The sequence below is a fragment of the Sinohyriopsis cumingii genome, unplaced genomic scaffold (assembly GCF_028554795.1).
Source record: "Sinohyriopsis cumingii isolate HCF-2022 unplaced genomic scaffold, ASM2855479v2 utg002220l, whole genome shotgun sequence".
NCBI lineage: Eukaryota > Metazoa > Mollusca > Bivalvia > Unionida > Unionidae > Sinohyriopsis > Sinohyriopsis cumingii.
The window spans coordinates 507,360-526,404 of NW_028316161.1; the positions used below are offsets into that span (position 1 = coordinate 507,360).

Below are 19,045 nucleotides of genomic sequence, written 5' to 3' on the forward strand. Positions count from 1 at the left end.
CAGTGGAGGGTTTGAAGGTGATGCAAATTTTAGTGGTCATTTTTGCACTCATCAGAAAATGGATGGGACTGTTGTTCAAACTTACCCGAAGACCATGTTTAATTTTTCTTAGTACTTTAAATGATTCTTTCTGCATAATTTTCACTACGAGTGTCAAACATGCAATTGCCACACTAGTTAGAATTCCAAAAGTAGTATGGTAATCGGTGTTTTGCCTCATTTGATACCCTCTGGGTCCGTAGATACCCGTTCTCACCTCTAACCCCCATAACCCCTGTGACCCATAGTTGTTTGGTTATTTTTCATTGTTGAGATATTGCTAGTGGTGTAACACACATGAAGCGAGTGTGTCAGTCATGTGGGTCAGAGTCTCATATAACCATCATTCCCCACTGGGTATCGAAATAAGGCCAAACAGCACTTCCATATTACTCTAGTCTGCAGTAATTGCAGAAAGGATAATCCCTGAGAGGGAGAGAGAGAGAGAGAGGGAGAGAGAGAGAGAGAGTGAGACAGAGAGACATGTGCTAAGTAGACAGGCAAGTCTATGGTAGCGATCAATAAACATTTTTTACTCTATTTCTACTGTCTGTAAATTTGCAGCGGTCTGCAGTTTCTTATTTGTTTTCTGAGTTGTCTTTAATTTTCCATTTCCACCAGTGCATTCTCAAAACTCAGCTGCACTGACCAATTTATCCTCAACTGTTACTGAGTACTGTAGTTTACTGATTGTATTTGAGACTGCCCTATTTGGCCGTAAGCAATTTGGAATAGACACATACACGTGAATGCAGTCTCATCAATTTTAATTTGCTTGCACCACCTGAGACACTGGTTACTATTGATACAGTTCCAACAACAATACAGATTGGTGCATCTAATATGGTGGATGTTGTCATGATTCCAGTCACACCAAGGCTGACAGTTGTTGCCACAGACTGCAAATAGCATCTACTACTGGACACAAAGTTTTTACTTTACAATCAATGCTGTTCTCTTGGCGATTTTCTCCCACAGCTGTTGTTAAGCTCTGATGATATTTACATGTCGGTAGTCTTAGGATCTGTCATAATTCTTATATTAATAAGACAATCATGTATTTCAATTGCACAACAGGTAGACATTAACGGATCTCATCATCACACACAGGCACAATATGCACATGCACTTCTAATCATTTATCTTTTCTACAGCCAGAATCATCATGCAGTTATAAAAAAAAAACAAAACATGGGAGTCAGAAATAATTATATCTCCAGTGATTTTGCTTTCTGGAAGTTCGGCACCACTTTCATACAAAACACACTGATTAACACCTGAGCCTTTTACATTTAACATTGGTCTTTGCACAATAAATGTTGCCCAGACCTTATTAAATAACAGCTGAGATCATTTATGTCTCTGCTGTGTCAATGTTTGTGTAAAATATTTGTTGGTGAATGTAACCAGGGTGGATATAGTGGAGAATACCGCTTTGCTGTTATAGAAACAATCCTGGAGTGATTTTGCATCTGGTGCTGCAGTCAACTTTTGGGCATTTGCCTGTGCAATGATGACCTCTAGTTGGTAAGTGGTATATCAGGGTGATTCCAAATTGCAATTTTTACTTGACCCTTAACAAAATTGTATGACAGTTCATGTGAGGGTTTTTGAAGCAGATATTCATTGACAAGTGTTAACATATGTTTGCATCCACTGCCAGTTCAGAGGTTTAACACCCAATCAGTAAACTCTGCAGCGACATCACCATGGTAAGATTCCATTACTTATATATAGTGATAAAATCTAATCTTAAATACATATACCAAAGATGGTTAAGTACCTGTCAGGATAAACAATGAGTGCTTCAAACTGAATTTCATCTCAGGTGACAAATCATTTTGTTACATGTACTGCATATGTGAAAAATCTACAACATGATCAGATTTGTTGAGACATGATTTAGTTAACAATATTCCACTCATTATTTATCACCACTACCACACCCACATTTACAACTAGTTCTATCAAAACCATTTGCCAGAAAACCATTTTTATCAAGAGAATTTAAAATAAGTTCAACATTTACTAGGGATAATAAGTTAGTGTCTTCCTCTCCTTCTTTGATTAATATTCCCATAACTGCACTCCATGAAGTTACTATGTGTTGTGGTGTGGACAAATGTGTGACTTCTTGCACGTATATTTTTATTGCAATATTAGCATTATTAACATAGTCTTTTCATAAATGCTACAGACACACCACTTTCTCTAATTCCACCATTGTAAGTGAGCTCAAACAGATTCTTTGCTATCAAGATGCCATTGAGCTTGATAATAATATCTTGAATGTCTACGTTTGACGTTTTTAATTGCCAGTTTAATATCGAAAAATCACAATCTCACCTGGATCAACACTAACAACAACTTTGCTAGCAAACTCAGACAAATATGCTTCGATGGCAAATTGGCTCAGATCCACATCAGCACCACAGCCGAGTAGAGTAACCACTGTAAATAACACAGCAGTATAATAATATCACACACACTTTAATGTGAAAACGGTAAATGCTTGAGGGGTCAGTGAATGTTCCAGTGCATGCAATGCTTCAATGACAAGATAACCACATTAGAGGCCATCCAACCAAATTTGTTCTGACATACATGAATTAAACAATGGTAGATGACACTGTCATCCACATCCACCGTGCAGGTCACTAGTACCCTGGGATAAATAATTAACTAATTTGACTGTCAGCGCAAACCCCAATATGAGGTGTTACCATGCATGGGACCCAGTGAGTGCCAGGGTCTGTTGATGAATCCAGATTGATGCATGATGCCAGTTTTACATGTGCATGGCACCATCAATGCGAGTTCATCTCACATAAAACCCCATGAAAAAATGCTTGATCAATTTTGCCATTGTGAGCAAATCAAGATTGGTCAACAGCACAATCTCTTGGTAACTGAAGACCTCTGCCTGAGGGTATTCAACAACTTGTGCCTGGCAATTGAAGGTCACTTTTTTTTTATGTGTCCTCCATCTGCCTTTTTCAAATCCATTTTTGATGCAGTTCTGACAGCCCTTAACACTGCAGCTTCTGCAACCGGTGGAGCCACTGCTACTAAAAATGTTAGAATGGCTACAGGGAACTGAAATATTCACAGGTTTTTGCATTTGTGCCACCTCTGACTTCCAACACCTTTGAAAACAATAACTTATCAACAGTATCACAGTATAGCATAACCATAACCACCTCCATTGTTACTGACATGTGCATGAAAATACATGCCAATGACGGACTGCCTGAACAACTCCAGATCTTTCAGTGAAAAGTAATTAATTATATACAGTGTACGATGTATGAAAGTCTTGTTGAGAAATCTGTAAACCAGTGTCGGCATTTTGATGCTGGTCCATGTATGACTGTAGACTATGATTTGCCTGTGCAATATGCAGAGTTCCATCAGCAATATCAGCTGAATTTCTTCCAAAGGTTCCTGATGACAAGTGTAACTGCAAAGAGATCTCAGTCACTTCTAAGTTGTCATATATCATTTTATTCTGGGACTGGTCCTTATCTCATTCTGAAAGTTGAAAGCTATAAACATGTGTTTTGGTGCAGTAAGACCATGCTGAGTTCTTATCTGCCAGGTAAACTGTGCCAAGTCAATAGATTTCTCACCCATTACCAATCTCTACTAAGCAAAAGGTAATCACATTCCTTATGTTAAAGAAAATGCAAACAAAGATACAGCATAAAAAACTCTGCCAACCTGATACAAGAAAATTAAATAATATGAACTACAATTAAAACCTGATTATTAAGTTTAAATTTCTCCCTTATTTGAAGTCAGGCAAGAGATTATTATTAGGAAGATACTTTCAAAATTTGATAAAGTGGGTGGGGGAAGAAGAATTCACTTTCTGTAAATGTATGCCTGGTAATTATTTTTTCCCCAATATAAAAGCATGGATTGGCAATGTTCAAATTATCATAAAATTGTATATATATTTTCCTGCATCTAACTTGGCTCACAGATGAGTATTGGGTGATTGCTGCTGGTAAGAAGTCACCTTCTTCCACAGTTGTAAGTTACTCAAAGCCAGCCAGTGCAATCACAATGCATAATGCCAATCACTCAAGACTTGTCCCTAAAAGCACAGGATTCATTAATGTTTCATTATATTTCAACATAACAGCATATACTAGCTGCTTCTTTCATCATCATCTTGGCACAGTAAATGTATATGACCAGTATTATACTTTTTCATTTTTGAATGAAAGTGTATTTTGCTGTTTCTGATGACCAACTTCATTTAAAGGTACATGCCAGGCAGATTAACAAAAGCATCAAACACAATGGTTTAATTGGGTAAATAAAAAATATGGACAAGTTCTGGATAGGGATTACCAAATTACCAATTTTGTTTGAAATATGACAGATAAGAAGACACAATTAAATCAAAAGAATACTGTTCAATTATCTCTTGTTTTCAGATCTCAGTAGATTATACAGGTATGAAGTCCTCCTTCTCACCTTCCATCAGCAGGGCTGGTGATGAGTTACATGCATTGTGGGCAATTAGAACTAACTTCTCTTATCCCTGTCAATTATGCTTGCAGTGAAACCTCAAACTGTTTACTGACTTGTAACACAATGTCTAATGCAAAAGATTTTCTTTTGAACCTTTAATTACAATGGAGAAAAACATGTCAACCATGTTGAAAGGTGTATCACTTTTCCTATTCCAATGACATTTCAACCAAAAATCACAACAGAGCCAAAATTAAATCTTCCTTATATCTGTAACAAGATTCAACTTTGGGTTTTCTCTTCTTGAGCCACACACACACACACACATCTGCAGCATTAAACAATATTAATGATCACATACATCTTGCTGGCAACTGTAGCAGTGTACTATTTAGAAGTAGTGATAATGAAATTTGGTGAAGGTCTGATTTGCACAATTTTTACTTTTGTGTATGCATCTTAAGTTTTTTCATGAAAATCTCATGCAGATATGATCAGACTTAGCAGCAAAAGTAATAATAATATTTTCAAGATGGCCATATTGGATGTCATGTCTGTATTATTTTCATTTGGACAAACTAGACATTATATGAAGTCTTTCCGAGAAAACCGTATGCCCATATGACCATCTCTTTAGGAAGACTACAGGTAAGATTTCAAGACTGGCTGTCCAAGGATATGTTTGATGGGCAACATTCTCACTTAAAACCAACAAGGCAATATATGAAGTCTTTGTTTTTAGTTAAAACTCCATGTGAATATGATCATTCTTTAAGAGCAGTAACAATATTTTCAAAATGGTTGCCTTAGTAGTCATATTGAATGTCCAAGGGGCACCATTTTTAACAAAGGTCAATTAGACCTTGGGATGTGTTGTAAAGTCTGATGGACATTCTCCTGTAGTTTAGGAGAAAAGTGCCAGACATCAGATGTTGGATGAAAACTCTTCTGATCTATGACCAGTAAAAACACTTCAATAAATGTGAAAAAACTCATGTGGTGTTTGCTGAGTTGTGTGAATAGAGTTTTTGTCCAAGAAAGCTTCAATTAAAAAAGTTAAAAATTTGTAAATGGATGGAAAAATTGATTTCATGACTTTAAAATCTAATCTTGGTAAACACATATAGATACAAATATGTCTACTAAATTTCATTTGTTTACCTAAAGTGGATTTTCATTGATTATGCTAACAAGGTTTTTGTCAAAAATTTTAAGAAAAGGTGCAGAAAACTGAAAAATTCTAAAATGAAAACTAAATTTTATTTGTCTAACAGATAACTTTCTTTATTGATGCTTATAAGAATTTTCTCAGATAAGTATACACCCATAAAGTTCACAGAAAAAATTCAGTAATAAGGTTCAAAAATCTAACCAGGTCATTCATATAATTTATTGAGACATAAATAATCCTAATAAAGGAGTGTGTTCACTTAACCCGCTGCATGGTCCTAAAATCAGGTAAAAAATAAATTTTCATAGACTGACATATCTCTATCATAAAATGTTATAATATTGTAGAGTTCTAATTGATACCCTTTTGATGTCAGAGGCAAGCACTAATATCATGACATCATGTGACAAAATGGTAGTGGAATTTTAGCCAGAAATATAGCCATTATTTCGATGAAATTAACACAGCACATGCATCATCCACCACAATAGTTTGTCAAAAGGAAAGTAAAAGCTAATAAATGTGAAAGAACTAATTTTAACACATCAGCCATATTTCTGTAGTTTTTTATTTTTATTCCACCAGTCCATATTTTAAGCATCATTTTCACAAGACTTATGGCAAAATCGTAAGGTTAAGGCAGGTTTGTGATCAGATATGCTTTGTCTTCGGAAACATATTTATCTGCTTGTGCTAAAATGTGAGATATGCATGTAAGTACTCCTTGCAAACTATTTTGTTAATTTATCAAACATAAATAAATTTGTTGGATTGTCAAAATTCTGAAAACAGAACTTAAAGTCAGTGAGGTGCATATGCTTGCAGCAGGTTAAAATCAAGAAGTCAGGATAAAGGTCACATGTGATTCAGGATAGAGCTATCATGTGCTGGTGGTTCATACTGGGAAACGTGATTATACACATATAGGACTGTAATTAAAAAAATCAAAGACTGGATGGCCAACAATTTCATTTAGGACGATCTTGGCATAATATAAAAGTATTTATTTTTGTGTGAAAACCCCATATAAATATGACAATCCTATATAATCAGTAGCAATAACAAAATTTTCAAACTGACTGCTGTTGTGGCCATTGGCTACATGAGGGGGGCCCATTTTCATCAAGCACCAACTAGACCTTGGGATGAATCTCTCTGTACAGTTTGGTAGAAATCCTCCCAGTACTTTATGAGGGGAATGATAATAAATTTGTGCCAACAGATGTAAAAAGAAAGGCAATTGCATAAGCTCTTCTGATCACGACCGCTACAACTATAATTTCAACAAATGTTGAAAACTTTTATAATGGCTTGAAAAGCCAAGTTACCTACACAAGTATACAAAAACTGTAAAAGAAATGTCACATGCTTACCTCATTTAGGTTCTGCTAACTGTGCTAACAAGATTTTTATCTAAAAAATCTTCCAATTTTTTTCCAAAATGTGTAAAAAGATAGAAAAATGACTGTCATGACTTACAAAGCTAATCAGATTAAATACACTGTACAATTATAAACAGTAATGTGCCAACAAAATTGTATTGGTCTAGCTTAATTTTCCTTATTGATGCTTACAAGGATTTTGTTGAAAAAGTATACATCCAAAAAGTTCAAAGATGTTTTAAAACTGCAAAACTGCACTGGTGACCTAGTGGTTAGAGCATCCGCCTCAGATGCGGGAGGTCTTGGGTTCAATCAAAAGCTGAGTCATACCAAAGACTTACAAAAATGGTACTAACAGCTGCCTTGCTTGGCGCTCAGCATTAAGAGGTTAGTGTTAGGACTGGTCAGCCCAATGTCAGGATAATGTGACTGGGTGGGACATCATGCTACATGTCTGCGGCATGATGCCCCAGTGCAAGACATCACTATAAACTGCCATATTGCAGACATTGTAGCGATATGACTGAAAAATTGTTAAAGCTACGTTAAAAATCCAAATAACACACACACACACAAAACTGAAAAATGTTTTAATTAATAAGGCTGGAAAATCTAGTCATATCATTTATATAATTTACTGTCACACAACTATGCCTACTACTTATATCAATTTCAAGCAATATTGTTTAATCAAGCTACAAGGGTTTTGTCAATAATGTCTACAACTAAGAAGTTCAAAATGTGTTAAAAATAAATTCAAAACTTTCCTTATAATAGGAATGAAAATCTAATCCATTAATTGGTATAATTTAAAAATAGGCCTATTAATTTTCATGTGCCAGTTTTAAAAGATTTCTGCTTAAACTTCCTTAAACAAGTTTCTGTTAAAAGTCATATTTGATAAAGACACATGCTAAAAATAAGGTCTTGGGACTTACTCGTGGCATCTAAATAGACAATTTTGTTTGATTTGGCTTTATACATTTTATAAAAAAAATTCTTATAAGGAGAGTGTAGCAAATTCCACATTTACAGACATCACTAAATTATGGCTCTCTCCTTCCCCTTGAGTTGGTGTGGAAGAGACAAAACTAATCCTACCTATGTGTTTGGTATTTCCATCACCACTGAGATGTCTTTTGAATGCCATCTGCATGTCCTTAACAGTGTTTGGTAGTATATCAATGAAATGGATTTCCTGCAGACCCTGGCTAGTTCTTGTTTTGCTGTAACGAATCACTGCCTTGACATACTGCTCTGTGCACACATCTCTTGGTACTGCAAATATTCCTGTTGAAGAATAGTTGAAAAGAAGCAATACAAAAGAATTTTCATCATTTGGGAAGGCTCAATGGGTCTTTACTTATGCAAATTCTTAATTGGAAAGGTTCAGACAAAGATACTCTTGAATCTTGCCAAAGTACTTCAAGTATCTTTAGGAAAGAAGAATGATGATTCATAAGTTACTGTTCTCTAAAAAAATATTCTGCAAAAGTAAGCTTGGATCAGGGCTGCAAAAAGAAAGCATGATACAATGATTTCCTACCAAATCATGGATAATAAAACTATCTAAAATCCATTTACAATGTTTTAATGTACCTGGGATTATTTGAGTTTTCATTATTCCCCAAAATTCAAATTATCCATAACATAGTTTCTTTCTAATAATAACTGTGTAGAACAGGTCCAAGAATAAATCAGAAAACAATCCATTACAAAAACGCTCATTTACTTTGTAATCAAGACACTGTACAATTATGCACTCTCAGCCTAATTTTCCAGGATCTTTTCATGAATTTACCTTCTGTATTCAAGGAAAACCCTATGTTGATGCAGCCATCCATTCAGGAGTAGCAATAATAAAATTTTCAAGATGGCTGCTGTAGTCCTCTGAGAAGTCTTATGGTGAAAGCACCATTACAATATGATTTTCTGTTCAAGTAGAATTATGATAAGATTTTTTAAATGGCTCCCATGGCAGCCATACTGGATGTCAGACTGGCATCATTTTTATTCAGGACCAACTAGACAAGCTAAGAAGGTTTAACATGAAAATCTAATGCTGATATTAACATATATTCAAAAGGAGTAGCAGTAACAGATTGTCAAGATGACTGCTATCGAGGCCATATTTGATGTTGGATCAGCACCATTTTCATTTAGGACCATCTAGAACTATAAGCAGTCTTGTAGTGAAAACCCATTTTGGGTGTAGAACTCGTGTTGCTGATGTATATCAAGTACTTTTCCAGGAGGAAAATACCTGACTGACAAATGAAAATTCTCTCTTCCAGAATTCAATCAGCCCTTCATGGTGCACCCTGCACAAACAAAAGGAATACTCACCATCACAGAAACACAGGAGACAAAAATGCAGGATGGAGTCCACATAGCCCACATTTTAAGCAATGATGATTTGGCCTAGTGAGAAGATGCCTCTGCTCTGATGGCTAACAAAAGTAATAGAAGATGAATGAGTTACGTAGCTCAATAAGGCAGCAATGGCACAAACCTCATGGGTATTTATTTTCATCCAAGACAGGTCCCCATCAGCAAAGGACTGGTAAGCTCTCTTAATAGTTAATGCAATGCACCTAAAGGCTGCCAAGTAAAAATGCAGAACTGGACATAAAGGTCTATCTTGGTATTGCCCAGATACAACTGAGATTGGGGATCTCAGTTAAAAGTAAAGCAACTGAAGGAAGCTGGGTTTCTCCTAATAAAACTTGGCCAGCAAAGGAGAGAAACTGACTCAAAATTCTCACTGAACCTGAAACAGTCCAGCTCAAGTGACAGGGCATGGAGCTCACTCCTTCATCTCACAGATAAAAAGGCAAGCAAAAAAGAAAAGTCTTGGTCCTCAAAGAAAGCTTACCCCAAATGTTCATGTGATGTGATTTGTGATGTGATTTTGATTTTTAACGTAGCTTTAACAATTTCTCAGTCATACTGCTACGATGTCTGCAATGTGGCAGTTTATAGTGATGTCTAGCACTGGGGCATCATGCTGCAGACATGTAGCATGATGTCCCACCCAGTCACATTATCCTGACACTGGGCCAACCAGTCCTAACACTAACCTCTTAATGCTGAGCGCCAAGCAAGGCAGCTGTTAGTACCATTTTTGTAAGTCTTTGGTATGACTCGGCCAGGGATCGAACCCACGACCTCCTGCATCTGAGGTGGATGCTCTAACCACTAGGCCACTGGAGCGGTCCCAAATGTTCATAATGGAGTGTCTGAGAGACGGTGCATGTGTGGCTCTTTGTTTCTTGGGGTATGCACCACCCACATCTTGTCACTGTTGCTTGGATGGGGAATTGCCCACTGTTTTAGAAGGTGCTGGAAATCCCAACTGAGAGAACTCTGATAATGCAAGGAGTCTCTGTGCAGTTTCCATGCTGCTAGAAGTAGAAACCAGAGCAGAAAAAGTGAAGCTTGACTAAGGAACCAGGCCAGGTCTGTTGCTGCCATCAAGATCCCAGCAGAGATTGAAAAAGATAAGGTGACAACTCTGTCTTTCTCTCAACACTTCAACTGGGACAAGATCTAGTCTGTTCTGTCCAGTTGGAAATGGATTTTCCCTCTGTCCATTAGAAAATTCATCCCAGTGTTGACAACATTTTGAGATGGCCTGAGCTCTGATTTCTCTAAGTTTGGTAGAAGACCAAGCCTGGTCATTGTGGACCAATAGCAAGATGGGTCTAGTCCGAAGGACCCTATACTGCCTTTGTGGATCAACTAATCATCAAAATACTGGGAGATTGGGACACATAATCACCTAAAATGATCTGCAACCACTCTTATTATCCTAGTAAAAGCTCTGTGTGTGCAGGTTTGGTTGAATGGCAAAGTTTAGAGTTGGAAGACCTCTCCATCCAAACAAAATCTGAGCTCCTTCCTGTGTGGAAGAAAGATAGGGATGTGAAGATATACATTCTGAAGATCAGTGGAGACCACCCAAGTGCCAGGTCCTATGGCACTTCTGACCAAGTCTGTGGTATCCATCTGGTATGACTCCTACAGCATAAATCTGAGATGAAAGGTAGAAAATTAGATGAGACTTTCCCCCTTTCTTAGAAAACCAGGACAATCCAGGAATAGATGGCTGGACATTGGTCATTTAACACCCTCTCTACTGCTTCTTTCCCAAAAAGGAATGGACCTCCTCCTTTAATTGGCAGATGTGGGGCACCTTACTAAAAGAGGTAGATCCCAGAACTGAAGCTGCTAACCATCTTTAAGACAGAAATTACCAAATCACTGGCAGTTATGCCTTCAAAAAGAGGTTTATTCTGAAGATTCTGCTTCTGGGCTGGTGTCAAAGAACCTGACAAGGATGCAAGAGACAGGTGCTGATGGTCTCTCAAATCCTGAGTGGCCACAGAGGGGATGAACACTCCAAATAGTATCTAGCTTATGGGAAGGGGTAGCACCCAGAAGGGTCTTCTGCTCTCTAATAAGACCTTGGAAGCATCCAAGACCACATCCCTGTGGAAGTAGAGAAGCTTTGCTGACGAAGTCATGGACAAGGGCAATGCATGCTTACAAGTTTCTGACACCACTTCCAACAAACAATGGACAGTCAGTGGTGACAGAGATTTCTCTTGGTTGGAGGAGAAACTTCATCTGGCAATTCCTGCTCCAGTGTTCATTGACTGCTTAAAGCAGTGGTCTCCACTGATGGCTTTGGACAATTTTCTGTCTGCCAAGAGCATTTTGAGAAAGAACGTCTATCTCCTTCCTTCCTTTCAGACCCAACCTTGTACAGTGAAGTAGGTCTACAGCCCACATGCAGGGTCTTACTAATATGCAACCAAGGTTTAGAAGTCAATGGGTGAATCTAGGGAAATGGCCAATTACTTCCTTGTGGAGTAAAGCCCCACATCCTATAGGGATTTAAAGAAATAATAGAAAAGAGGGATGTTGATCCAAGTCCTTGTGTTAAAATGGTAGTTTGGAGGGAGGGTGGACTTGGCCAGATCCCTATCTCAGTACCGCACTGGCTTCAATGACCTGGTGCCTGGCACCTGGTATTCTGTGCCCAGTCACCAGGCAAGGACTCTACTGGTGACTCAGATCTATATAACAATTCATTCCTGGATCTGATAAACTCAGATCTGACCACTCTCCTCTCTGAGGACAAGATCCTATCACCAGCAACTTGTCCCTTGGACTGAAAGGGTGCTGCTCCCCCTTACACAGGGGCTCACTCACTATTAGCCCTTACAGAGAAGTGTATGGTTCTCATGCTTTTTTAAAGATAAATTTCCAGGTATTTACGAAACAAAATTATTTTTTTCAAATTAAAATTAAAATTAATTTTTTCAAGGTTCACATATGACCATTACTGAATGGAATTAAAGAACATTTTAGCCTATAACATGCATTTTTTATATCAAAAGATGTTTCTCTTTCAAGACTCTCCCAAAACATCTGAGTAAAATATGTGATCATGCACTAAACCACAAAATGTATCACTAGAAACAAAGTTTGACTATTGTTTATTCATATAAATTGGAATGTAAAGTCAATTCAATTTACAGAATAAAAAAAATTTAATTTTACTTTGCTGAACTGCATAATCTGTTGGTACATGGAAACAATAACATAATGAACATAAATTAAGTTTGTTTCCTCTTAAACCTTTAATTCTAAAGAAATCAGAATAATCAGCTGTAAATCATGATAACAATATCTATATGCATGTTATACAAAGTAAACATTTCCTATCAAAGTATAATAAGGCAAAAAACAGAGTATTATAATCTCAACTAATAAAGAGAAGGTTTAAACCTTGAATTAATCTATGCTAATAAAACATCAACCAGGATTTTTCAAGCAACCTAAACTCATTGTGATGATTTGGTAAAAAAAATGCCTCATTTCAAAAGTCCTAATTACACAAGGTTTATTTCAATTTTGACAACAAGACCTAAAAAATTACATAATACTGTATAAACAAGGACTACATTTTCTGTAAAAGCAACACATGTCTGCTTGTACTGTGATAAATCAGTCCCCAAACCTATATTGATATTCATTTGAGCTAATGTATCATTTCTTAATATATAATAAATGGGGTGACCTATTTAAGACCTGTACTCAATACTTCAGGCTATTTGTCACAATATGATAGTTTAGCACCAAAGTTCAGCTCAGAGATTCAATATTTTGCGCTAAAAATCTGACTATAATGAATGGCATTCCATTTTCTAATCTGGATTTCCTCCAAATATTCTGACAACAATTTTTGCATTTGGACATTTATGTTACGGTGTGGGGTCTGAACCAATTTGCCTATATAAAAATTGGAATTTGACACCACCATGCAGTAGCATCATACAGTAGTGACTTAACAGTGTACCTAGCAAACTTAATTCATGTTACATTCAGTAATACTTGCATGAAATCAATAGCAAAATGATATATTTTCTCAGAAATTTAAGTACATGTATTATAATTGTTGTATCTATAATCCACTGAGAGACAAGATGAAATTACAGCATAGGTGAAACCTGACCTGGTACTTCCTATTTGCAGTGCTAGTCACATGACTACATAAATCTCAACCTGCAAGATTGGAAGCCCAATAGTCATACGATATCAATAACAAACTGCTTTCTAATGTTGTTGTAACAAATATATTAAATAAAAGTCACTCATAGTTCTGCAAATCACAAAAGGACATATAATTCTCAACATACTTATTTGAAGAACAATGACAAAAAACCGGTTGCTGTTGCAGCAACCTGGATGGAACCAGATTCATCAAGTAAATGGCACATGTCAACAAGGTAGTCACATGATACAACTTTGGTAGTTGTTCTCTGAATAAATATATAGACAATTTTGTTGTTCTTTTGATTTTTCTTTTATTCCAAACTCTATATGACTTTCATTTAATATTTTTTATATTTTCTTTATGACTGGTGAGTACCAGCTCAAATTTTATCCACACTTTAGTTTCATCTTGTCTGTCAGCAGATTAGAGAAAATGATTGCAATACTTACAATTTCTGAGAAAATAAATAGTTTTACTATTGATTTCATGTATGAATGAGTCCATGCAACAGCGTTTAAGTTTTCTATGCCATCTGGTATGATGCTACACTTTGCTGCAAACATGTTGGCTTTCTTGAGATGCTAGAATGTTTTTATACCTTGCATATAATATTGGGCTGTCTGTGAAATAACATGTCTATTAAATGAATCTAATCCACCAAGCATTTGGATTAACTATATATATATATATATATATATATATATATATATATATATATATATATATATATATATATATATATATATTGTAATAAAGTTGGAGTATGCGCATTTGGTTATAGTGCCCCGTTTTAAGGAATTCTTAGATGTGTGTGATTACTTGTGTGTTTATTGGAATTCGGTGCAATGGAAATATCCATAGCCTGAAATATTTAGACAGTTACTAGGAGCAAACATCACGGAGTGAAATGTTAGTGAGTTTCCATGATACTATGGTTCACCAGTAATGAATTCAGGCCAAAACCAAATGAATATCCCTGGAGTAAAATAGTCCATACTAAAATCTCGTGGTGTACATTGGTGGTGTGACTGCAGTGGCAGTATTTATGGCAGGAAACTGGTAAATTACACAAAGGAATAAATAGGAAAGGGACTCGGCAGATATAATTTATGTCACCATGGTGACAAATCTGGTGCAGTTATATTAACGAAATGTGCCTGGAAAGCTTACATTGACTGGCTTAAGGTGGCAGAGTTAAAATAGTTCCCAGTGTTAGGGGATACTCGTATGGTTTCTATAGCGTGAACGGCTGGCAGTATGGTAACATGATGAAGAGAAGCCATGCAGATGTGCGGTTGATAGATATTTGGCAGGTTGTGAGATCTGTAGTCTTGCCTTGATTGGAGTCAAATTTAGGTATAGAATGGACAAGTCTGGCTTTCTAATTTACAACTGAAGTTTTATGGAAGTCTTTGGAAAGTTGGGGTAAACTTATGTTTTTTTGTGAGAATCGTGACAGGGTTTTGACAACTGCTCAGTCAAGTAAAGACCCCTGGCTTGTAACAATATATATATATATATATATATATATATATATATATATATATATATATATATATATATATATGTGGCAATATAATTATTTAGCAAAAAGACACCTTACATGTGTGTTTCATTAAGATTAAATGTTAAAAAAGATGCAACGCTAAGCTGTAGATAATAAACAGCAATAATTAAGCCAACCAGGCTTGAAAACAGTAGGGAGCTATCAAGTGTTTACAAACTGAGCAAAATACCAGCAGGTTACAATTGCTAATAATAAGGGAAAATTAAGGAACTTAAGACTATTCAAAATTAAAATCATTAAAGAGTTCAATAACCAAGCATGATAAATTAGTGTGCTACCTGCTTACCAGATATAAAAAATGTCACAATTCACAATATAATTAAGGTGAATAAAATGATTGGCCAGCATGTGTGCAAGAAGCAAGGACATGAAAATTAAAATAAATTATCTAGTATTATAGCTGCTTAGAAATTGTATTTGAATGCAAATAAAAACACCAAACTGAGAAACTAACACCTATAGAATGGGAAAATAAACTGTCAAGATGTACACATGTCTGGAAGAATTGTCTAATAAACTCTGAGAGAGCTTAATTAAAGAGTGATACAAACTTATCAGGGTAAAAATGTTCATGAGGAATATAGCACACCAGACCTATAATATGCTCAATGACCCATGAGATGGAGGCTAATCTTTACATAAACAATATTCAACATTATGGCCTGGGGAGAGAAAAATATAATAAAGAGGGCCTTTCACCATATCTAAGATGTGTTGGGTCTCATGCAGTGTTCTGGAACATTCTGGTTCACCCTAATGGAAAGATTAGAGTGCATGAAATTTTATTCTTTCAGTCAGGTAATTTCCTCCCAGAAAAGTACTAGCTATGAAATATCAACATGTCTGGTATTTACTGATATTGAAATGGCAGTTAAATTAATTAAAAAAGTTTATAAAAATAGCTGGAAACAAATTAGTAATAGCTTAAGCAAAAGTTGCACTTGAAATAAATGAAGGCTAAAAGTATTTTATCATCATATAATTTTGAATCAGTCTCTTATGACTTAACATTTAAACTGCAAGCTCATCTCCATGTATTGAATATTACTTAAAATGAAACTTATTCAGCAGAATTGCAAAACCTGAGAGAGACCTACCTGAATAGATGGCAAGAGGAAAAATATCTAATATGTCATTCTCTGTGGCCTTAAAGTTAACAAAATAATGATATCAGAAAATATTATCTATGATAACCTGAACAGACCTCTATCAGCTAAGTATAAGTGAACCGTAAGTTTACACACACTGTCATTTTCTGACTAACAGTTAACTATAAATTAATGTTTCAAGCTCAAGGTTTACTGCAAATTACAAAGTTCAACAAATGAGCTACTCCAATTGTTGTTCCCACAAGATTTATCAATTCCAATGAGTCATACTAACAAGAAGAATATCATAAAGGTTTATTGAAAATAATTTGAGATTTAAAAAAACCAACTCCCCAATCACTGAATAAAACTCCAATCTTTGACTGATCATACATATCACAGATTGAATAAAGCAACGTGTGTGCTTGTGTGTAGCAAGGTGTGTGCTTGTGTGTAGCAGCGTGTGTGCTTGTGTGTGCCCCCAAGTCTGTTATTATAATTAGTACCAAGTTTACCACTGTTCTTCTACCTGAGCATGCACAGCATTTGCATATCAGAAAATGGTTTTCCATACTGGGCTTGGGTGTTGACTGTTGACTGTTAATGAGAGCTCTCATTTTATTTTATTTTATTTTGCATTACATTCTCATTTAATTTCAAAATGGCCTTTTCTACTGTAGTGATAGCAACTGCAACATCAGTGAATTTCTGCATACGCTGGATAGTGTCATGCATAACTGTCAGGACACATGTATTGATTCAACCCTGAACTTGTTGGTTACATGATATACATACTGGTTGAATATCCAACACATGCAGTATGATATTGATTGCTGCAAAACACATTTCCTTATGTCAGTGAATTCAAGAAATGGATACTTATCAAACCAGTATGACTGAAATTTCTGGGTCTCTTAGTTGTGTCATATTTTATACTGTCTGCTACCGCACAGCCTGACTTGTGTCTGTTTAGAGAACTAGTTAACTCAGACTGAATGGCCGACTTACATTTTAATCCTCTACTTTTAAAAGAATTTTTCTTATCTGAATTTTCCCTATGACCATCTTTGCCAAAATAACTGAGAAAACTTACTTTATCCAAAATAGAAAAGATATATCTCATTTGACAACTACTTCCAATAAGATGATCAAAATATACATTGTGTTGACCACTGCTTAATAAACATAAATGTTAAAATGCAATATTGCACATTTAAAGCTGATCCTCTACATAATCAGTTAAAAATTAAAAGACTCATTACTGTCATTTATTCAGTTCATAAAGATAATGGACACTTACATCAGTAATGTGCATTTCAATAAGTTCATTGCACTGACTCAATGGATTTATATCAAAGGGTGATCCACCTGTGCATATCTGGGTTGAGTAAACACAAGGTTGTTTAAAACACTTCTAATTAATCGCACCAGATCTGTTTTATTAAAAGTGTTTTGATTGGCCCATAATTTGATCACTTAGCCCAATATGCAGTCATACAGTAATAGAACTTGCGCTCAAGAGACAGTTACCTGGAAAGACCACTTATTGTTCTACGTAAATGAATCAATGAAGAGCAGTTAAAACTCATGCATTCAGAATGTTCAAGGGCATGAATGGCAAGATAAAGGTATATAAAATCATTAAAGCATGAAGATTAGCACCTGTCCAACATGTTTTGAAATAGGATTTAAAAAAGCACTTGTCCTGGACTAGTACTTTTAGAAAATATTACTTGAAAATTAATAGTTTGGTATATTGGGCTATGGGATTCAATCAGCCCTGAGTACCAAACATTCTCTTGAGTATATTCTAATACAATGTATTGCTGGATAATGAAAATTATTTGACACCAAAATGATGGTTTAATGGCAAAAATCCAGAGCCCAAAAGATTTCTGGGGCATCACTATTATGATTAGACTTGGCCATACTTCTGTTATCCATCTCGGGAATTTAAACTACACTGCTGTGATGACAAATCAAAACTTGTTTAATATTTGGTTCAAGTAGCTTACTTGATGAAGATGGATTCTGCTAAATATATTTTTGAATGACAAATAGCATTTATTACATGGGGAATAAATCATGTTTATGGTTGTCACCTTTTTGTTTATTTCAGTTAAAAATTTATTATGGAGCATGAAATCTGGTGATTCAAAGTAGAATGCTAATGTGTTTAGAATTGTGTCATAAATTATCATTTCAATAGAAATGTGAGAGATTTGTATAAGGACAGAACTTATAAGTTACATATTACATGTATACATTCTATCAAACTGATTACTTGTATTTATATAAAGGAACAAATTCCTGTGGAGGGAGCAGCTTTTTTAAAACCACATATTCATTGAATTTTGTGGGAATTCACTCTTAATTCTCACATATTTGTGTAGCATGGTAATGACTTACATTTCACTTATAAATATGAACAAGTTTTTTGGATGGAATACTGCATGACCATGGGAGTGCAGTATATCCACCTGACAAAATGAGTTCATATTTTCCCATACAAAGGCAGTAACCTTTTTATTATATGCTCATTTTCTTATTCTACCTAATGCTTAATTATATTAATAAAATATACTGCAAGAAACAAAGTAACTGAATGTATGCCATATTCCAAACTAAATACACAAGCGCAGATACATCATTACACAACAACAACATTATTGCTGTGCACATAACTCAGCCCAGATAAATTTGATCTTAGTCGTGCGCTGACATAACTTTCGAAAGAAAATGGTGTGTCTA

At 35.6% G+C, this 19,045-nt stretch overlaps 1 protein-coding gene across 1 annotated transcript in view; it reads right to left on the reverse strand.

Moving 5' to 3' along the window:
• Window positions 1-11,197, reverse strand: part of LOC149770914 (uncharacterized) — a 38,067-nt gene extending 26,870 nt beyond the window's left edge. Inside the window, exons 1-3 of the mRNA XM_089948991.1 lie at window positions 11,065-11,197; window positions 8,176-8,364; window positions 2,386-2,490 (exon numbers count right to left, since the gene is read on the reverse strand). Coding sequence (XP_089805117.1) covers window positions 2,386-2,490; window positions 8,176-8,364; window positions 11,065-11,197 — 427 coding nt within the window. The remainder of the gene's footprint in view (window positions 1-2,385; window positions 2,491-8,175; window positions 8,365-11,064) is intronic.
• Between the last annotated feature and the right edge of the window lie 7,848 nt (window positions 11,198-19,045).